At 35.3% G+C, this 7,724-nt stretch overlaps 1 protein-coding gene across 1 annotated transcript in view; it reads right to left on the bottom strand.

Moving 5' to 3' along the window:
• Positions 1 to 479: 479 nt before the first annotated feature.
• Positions 480 to 7,724, bottom strand: part of LOC112904134 (protein yellow-like) — a 23,510-nt gene continuing 16,265 nt past the window's right edge. Inside the window, exons 4-5 of the mRNA XM_025973443.1 lie at positions 2,197 to 2,292; positions 480 to 758 (exon numbers count right to left, since the gene is read on the bottom strand). Coding sequence (XP_025829228.1) covers positions 495 to 758; positions 2,197 to 2,292 — 360 coding nt within the window. The 3' untranslated portion in view covers positions 480 to 494. The remainder of the gene's footprint in view (positions 759 to 2,196; positions 2,293 to 7,724) is intronic.

The raw sequence follows: 7,724 nt of genomic DNA, 5'->3' as shown, positions 1-7,724 counted from the left end.
GTAGTGAATGTAAATGTAGGCGTACAAGAGTGAAGTATTTGCACTTCATTCATTCAGGGATTCCTGGGGAAGTACCCGCTACAAAAGACGGGAATTCCCCCAGCGTATTGGACGCGTTCAGCAAAGTTAAAAGAATATCAGTACATATACAGCGTAAAAAGTCTAGATGACTGTAGTGTTTTTATCGTGATGAAGCTTTGAAGGTACTAAGCACATTTTTAAAGTCATGTATAGGATTTGATCAGGGGAACGCGGAGGCATTTGGGAGCCCCCAAAAGCGGAGGCCCGGGGCGGAACGCCCCTTCCGCCCCCCTCTTAGTCCGCCACCGCATAGACCTAGATTACTGTTCCCAGATAGTTAATGATGTAAGATATTCTAGTGTTAAGGAAATACGAAGACTAGCTCAGGAAAGAGTGGAGGTGCGTGTCCAAACAGTCTTAAGACTGATGACCATGTAATGATGATCAGTAGTGGGAGTATACATAAATCTGAGTTAACACTCAAAGAGGATGGCGGTGTTCTTACCTTGAATTTCATATGTTCCAGAGCTAGGGTAAGGGTACATTGTCTTGTCACCTACTTTCCATGAAACTCCCAACGACGGATTATAGACAATGATGGCAAATCCTTGGCAATCTGAGACATATACAATGGTATCCTTACATTGTTTGTCTCGCACATCTACAACTGGAACTACGAAAACTGATCTGGGCTCGTATTGATTAGAGGGTATTTCGTATCTGTATAACAATGTATCCTAAAAGCAAATACGGTCATTAAAATTTATGACTACTGCTTAATAATATCAAAAACCATGTACACTGTGCATACCTGTGTATATTTATAATGAATAATTGCCAGTTTTAGATTAATGTCTCCGAAGTAAAAACCGTATGAGTAAATGTGAATGACACTGTACTCTGTTCATTTTCAAGATGGACCGAAAATAAACACAATCACGCGACATGCACTATTTACATGTTTGTAAAATATTTGTTAATATTTTAGTCATAATTGTATATGTTTTTATTTGTAGGTATATCTGTTCATTTGCACGTTTGTTTGTTTGTTTGTTTGTTTATTTGTATCAATTGTCCGAAATCAGTACTCAATATTATTATTTAGAATTTGAAGAATTTGCCTTGAGCATTATTGTTGTGCAGGTACCAAAGAAACTTAATCACGTTTATTGCCTGTTCCAAAAGGCTCATTACCATTCGGTAATTCCAGTGTTCGTAAAGTTCATCATCCTGACAATAGTTATGCAGTTTGAACCAGTTTCGGCTGGCTCATTTTTCTAGTAGGGATTTTGAAAAAAATCCCTAAAAAGTCATTTTAAATGAGACCTAATAATTCCTAGTCCAGACAGTAGCCCCTACAGTGAAGCCCACCGAATTTTCCCTAATGGTGTGATAGCCTTAACTGTAGCTTCTGGAGAATGAAGCTTCTCCAAATTAAAAACACGAAATTAAAGCTACAAAATCTATTTGTTTTTTTTATTGATATTTATATTGTCTAATTTTGAATTGTACGACACATTGCACTAGAAAATATTATTTATTTACTCTTTTTGCTTATAAGTGAACTTACTGCTAACCTACTTATCTAGGAGATATTAGTTTCGCTAGAAACGCTACTAATCATATCTACACACATATGTGCACTACAAAAATTGTTAGAAATTAAAACACCTTGTTAGAATATAGCCTTCCAGACTATTACCAAATTAATTTTTGAGTCACCCAAAAACGTTCGGCATTTGACATATTTCATTTGCAGCGATTATTACCCAGTTCTGCAGATCATTAATTTAACGTAACATAAAGTAAATATGAGCAAAAAAATACGAAGGAAATGCAACGCCAATGCTGCTAATTACCAGCTTGTTGAATGCGGCGTTGCATTGTCATATTTCTGTACGTGACTTGCCAGGCTGTACTTTCATACGTGTTTTTCTCGAAAACGGTGAACTTTCGCACATATAAGCTCCTACTAAATTTTGTTTTATAACGCCCTATTATCTCCTGCAAGTCTGTCAGTTATTTCAAAAACACCTTATATAAGCTGCGTCATTTAAGTTTGACAAGAAGATACATTCGTATATCGTGCAGTTAGCAGTACATATTAGAAGACGGCAATGTACTGCACATAAATTGAAAAAAGTTAAGTCGGTGTAAAGTGAATGTTGTACTTACAGTTTTCAAATCAAATGCCAATATTTGTGCAGGGCAAATATAGCTGTCGTTTCTACTTCCTGTATCAAGTATCCATAGCCTACCGCATTCGTCAACCTAAAACAATATGAAAATATCAGTTACTTTATTGCATTTATATGAAATATTCTCAATTTTTACCCACTACACACTACCTCAAATTAATGAGGAAAAATTGTTGCTGTTGTCACACCCCCGCCGGGAACAGCAACAGTTTTTCCTCATTAATTTGAGGTAGTGTGTAGAGGGTAAAAATTGACAATATTTCATATTAAAACTNGTTATTTTTTTTTAATTTATTTTTCATTAAGTTTTACATATACAACTGATCTTACAATTTATTAATTTTCATGAGATACCACCATATATGTACGTGAATTGTGAAAAAATTTTAGATATTAATAACTCATCTATTTTAAGATTTTATTCTCATTGTTCATGTACCAAACAAAAAGGAGGAGGAGACTTTAATAAGGAACCAAAAATTAAGTTGGTTACATTGAATTAATTATTGATATGTGGGTGCTGACACGTTAAAAATGGTACTTATATGGGGGTATCTTTGGTGTATGACAACGATTAGTTAGCAAACAGTTATTCGTTATTCATGGAGCTTATTCTAGCCTTCAATTCCCTGAAATCTAGACGATTTACATTTACTTCCTCTTAATACGTCGTCAACACGTACTGTATGTATTCTGAAATTGGTTTCGTTTAGCGACAGTGTACTTGTATAGAATTTTTGGAATCTGTCTGAAACGAACCACAGTTCTTGAAAACCTAACGGATTGTTAATGACCTGTTGACAAAAAGAAATATAAATTACGTTAGTCTTAATTTGTACAGTTGATTTGCCCCACTAGAATTTGTAGAGAACATGCCTTATGTGGGGTGTGAATCTCATGAGGTGAGGTAGATTCCTCATTTTAACTCACAAAAGGAATCGGCGATACTGAAGTAAGATGCATATGTCTTATGATGAGTTTTTCAGAAAGATCTTATGAAGTAAACCTAATGCATTTATAACCTTGCAAAAAAGTGGACGATGCCACCTTCTGTCTTATAGGTATCGAATTAAAATGGCCCTGACAAAAATAGACCTTGTTTAGTCAACGACTACCTGGTTGGTGTTTAGTTTATATATACAAATCTCTACGCACTTGAAGTTGATGACGATTTTAGTAGTCGGTAGCATGGCTTTTACAGAAAGAATTCCTACTTTTTCGAAATCCATTTTCATAACTTCTGGATACCAATTGGAAAGTTTGTATAAAATAATTTCAAATAACCTACAATATGTTGTTCTTTTCTTATTTTACAAAAGTACATAGGTACATTGCTGATATGACACTTCCCTGCATCAAATCACCACCTTTATCTACATGGATTGCGTATATTTGAATAAAAGTGATTCCCTATAAAAATCCTATTTTCATAACAAGTAGATAGGTGTTTGAATGTAATGTAAATATGGGGTCGATTTATTGGTCCAACTTGACAATCATTTCAGATGACCGAATAACAGACACGGTCGATTTTTTGTCAGGGTCAATTTTTACCAGGGTGCATTTTGTCCTGAAATCGTCTTGATTGAAATATGAGAAGTCTTTGTAGATAAAATTGTCAGACATATGTGATAATTAGTATTTAATGATATTAATTGTCCCAAGGTTTTTCGGAGTGGGTAGCGATCGTTTTTCTTTAGGAAGACAATATGCGGCATTCATAAATGTGATATGCCCTTTGCGAGTCGTATGGGGTGGCCTATGCAGTGCGGCAAACTTCGTGGGGACTACTATGATAATGAAGTGAAATTACGATTATAAATTAATTTGATACAAAATATCGATATATAGCATTTCGTATAGTATAGGTTCGTTGAAAAATTGAGACTTATTCTTTATGAAGGCAAGGTGAAGATTTTTCGGTCTGGGTGTACGTGTTATGTTTACTGCCTGGGGGTACGTACCATTAGTTCGTATAACAAGTTTCAACTTATTCTCTCAAGTTGTTCGTTTATACGAATTTTTTGCAGTAGGCATCTTGTGTGTTTATCGTTAAAATGGATAAACTGGAATATTGTGAGGTCATAAAATTCTTCATTTTGGATGGGGTAATCCCTAAAGAAATTCATCCGATTTTGACAAAAGTTTACGGAGAAGCCACTAATTCCATGTCAACCTTTAGAAAGTGGGCTGCAGAATTTAAATGTAGTTGCATGTCCTTGGAAGATGACGTCACGGTAAGGACAGTCAAAAACCACTACCACACCGGAAATCATCTGAAAAGTACATGATATCGTGTGATCGTGATGATAGGCGAGCGAAGGTGAGTGAGATATAAGAAGCTGTGGGAATATCGGAAGATAGAGTGCGAAACATTTGGCACAAAGAATTAGGGATGCGAATGCAAAGTGGGTGCCGCATTTGCTCAATGCCGATTAAAAGCAAATGCACAAACGATATTCGCAACAATGTTTGAATCGATTCAATGGGGATTGGTCCGATGTCCGATTTTACTCGGCACTAGAAAGAAACATTGTTCAACCACTGCACACCAGAAACGAAACAGCAATCCAAGTAGGAGGTGGATGCTGGTGTTCCAGCACCAAAGGAATTCAAGTCGATCACATCTGCCGGAAAGGTATTTCCAGATGTTTTGAAATGCGAAAGGAATCCTGCTAATCGATTATCTTAAAAAAGGCATAAAAATTACAGGCGAATGTTTCTATAACCTTCTCGACCAGCTGGATGTTAAAATTCGCGAAAAGAGAACATCCTTCCAGGCGCTCACTTCCGATTAGGAATATTGGTGAAGAAACACAGGGTTAAGTGTGTTGAAGTCGAAGGAGATTATGTAGAAAAATAAAATCATTTTTAACCAACAAGCGAAGTCTTCCATTGTCAAATCGAGAACTTTTCAGCTAATCCTCCTATGTAGTGTCGTCTAAATTGTAGGTGCGGGTTTCACTTTTGTAATACGTTATGAATAATATATTCTAGACTGTAAAACAGTACACAGTATAATAACTGTTGAGTTGGCTGCATCTTAGGCAAGGAGTTGTAATACGGAAAACCGAAAGAGATATTTATTAAAAATTAAAAGGAAAACTCACCCCTAATTACCACATCAACGCGAGACTTAGAATTGTCAAAGTAGGTACATAAAGCACATTTTTTACTTGAATTGTCTGAGGTCTGCCTTCAGAGTCTCTTATTCGTGAATTTACATTACCAAACCGTCTTGTTGTGTGCCACGTGTATATTATTTATTGTTGTAGGAGAAACACTGTACATCCATTTTCTTGAAGTCTCACGTTGATAATGCCCACGTATGAAGTGGACGAAACACGTGTCCGCTCAAATAAACTTTTTTGTGGTAATTAGGGGCGAGTCTTTATTAATATTTACCACAGTCCCCTTTCTACTTCGAAAGAGATACTTTGCCAAACGATGAGGTATTAAAAAACAAAACAAAAATACTGATATGCAAGGGAAGAAGAAGTATGGAAAGAGTGAAAATGTAATGGTAAGAAACAAAAAGTTAGAAGAAGTAGCTGATTTTTGCTATCTAGAAAATCAAACAGAATGGAAGGAGCAGTAAAGATATTAAGCAGAGGCTAGAGTTCGCTTTTAACAAAAAGAAGAAACTTCTATACTCGCGATTGGTTATATTCGAAATTCGAAAAAGATTGTTGAAGGTATACGTTTGGAGCACGGCTCTAGACATAGGCGGTGGACTCTTAATTTGTGGGTACTGCCGCAAGTACTCTTATGTAATCCAACTAATTTTGTTAAATATACAAAATATTATAGCTTGCAGTATGTGCACAGCGATATACATCCATTCAATTCACACTATTCAAATTATTTTAACACTATAAAATAGATGAATTTTTAAAGAACTGTTGGGTTGACAGAGCGTAGGTTCCTCCATGTCTCAATCTCTTGGATCGAAATGCGTGATCATCATTTATATCGATTAAAATCATTTTGAATTTAATATAACATGGTTTGTGTAAAACTTACTTTAATTCCACTGATGAATTGGAGTGTTGTCGGGTTATAAGAAAGGGTATCTATATTTTGGGGACCATATTCGGTAGCAGTATTCCAACAATTTAATGTTGTTTCGTGCGCTAAACCAAAGTATGAAATTCCGTCTTTATCGATGGCTTCGGCTGCACTTTGAGATGGTCTTGTTCCTTTGTATGTCTGAAGAATAAATTGCGTTACCACATTTGTTAATCATAAAAATATTTTTAAACTAAAGCGTCTACTCCTAACAAACTTTACTCAGAAGTACAGGTCGGACGAACAAAGCTGGCGAGCAGTCGTGCAGGTACCTGCCCATTAATGGCTTATTTGGGTAAATCATTCGGAACCGATACACAAATAAGCTTTAATAAGGGTAAACTATTGTATTAATACAGATAAGACAGCAGTGTACTAGTAAATAATATAGAAACAATTTACCAAAAAGAAAAAAATGAACCTAATGCTTTTGTTTGTTTTGTAGTTAGTTAGTTAGTTTCCACATTCACTGTCCTCATCGTAAACAATATCACTGTCAGCAACATTATCAATTAGTTTTCCTGTTTGTATGTCTATTACTTGCTCATTATCTAACATGACATCCCTACTTTTAAATATTTAATCTACGCTCCTAATAGGAATACTGAAGAAAAATGGCTGCAATTGTTATGACTAAAACTGTCTATTCTTTTCACCTTTTTTAAAATTTCCGCCAGCTTCGAGCGTCAGGCATCCAGCACAGTCGGTGAAAACATGAAATCCTTTTATCTGCACAACCAAGTTTTTAGTTGTAATTGTTCCGAAACAACCTCCCAAAAAGCAATTTTTAACGAAAAAACGGTAATTTTTCGGTCACTTTTTTTTAGTTATGGAGTCGCCATTAAAGTTGCTTCCCTCAGAAATATTGTGCAATACCGAATTGTGCAAGATATTGTTTCGAGCTAAGGACCAATTACTACAAAAGCTTGGTCCGCCAACTGCGCTAATCTGTACTTATTATACGGTAAATATGTCTCACAAGTACCTTTTCATTTTTAATTACAATATCCTATAAGGCCAAATGAATGATTCAGAATTAGTTGTTAATCTTTTTTAATTCATATATAGCATATCAATTGTTTTGCTATAGGATTTCTGAACTCTCTAATATGAAATTATTGATTTAACTGAATATCTGAACTATTAAAAGTTAAAAGTTTTATGAATTTTTTGTATGGAAAAACTTACATGGAATATTTCTGGGGATGATTGAGGATTGTTTTCAAACCTGGTACGATTTCTCAGATATGATGTGCTAACGAAGTTCTCTGTGGTACTGGACAATGCACGATAATAGAGTATGCGATCCTTTCCGGGTTTGTAAGGTGAAATAGCCATGCCCAATATTCCGTCCATTAACTCGAAGCTAGTTCCTGAAAAGAAGTTTACAAATTTTTGCTTTTTCTTATTTTTTATATAGCAATCGAAATAAAAAGG

This window comes from Agrilus planipennis, unplaced genomic scaffold (genome assembly GCF_000699045.2).
Source record: "Agrilus planipennis isolate EAB-ADULT unplaced genomic scaffold, Apla_2.0 scaffold67, whole genome shotgun sequence".
Lineage (NCBI taxonomy): Eukaryota > Metazoa > Arthropoda > Insecta > Coleoptera > Buprestidae > Agrilus > Agrilus planipennis.
The sequence above is the reverse complement of the archived record's forward strand: the minus strand, read 5'-3'. Positions and strand labels throughout refer to the sequence as shown.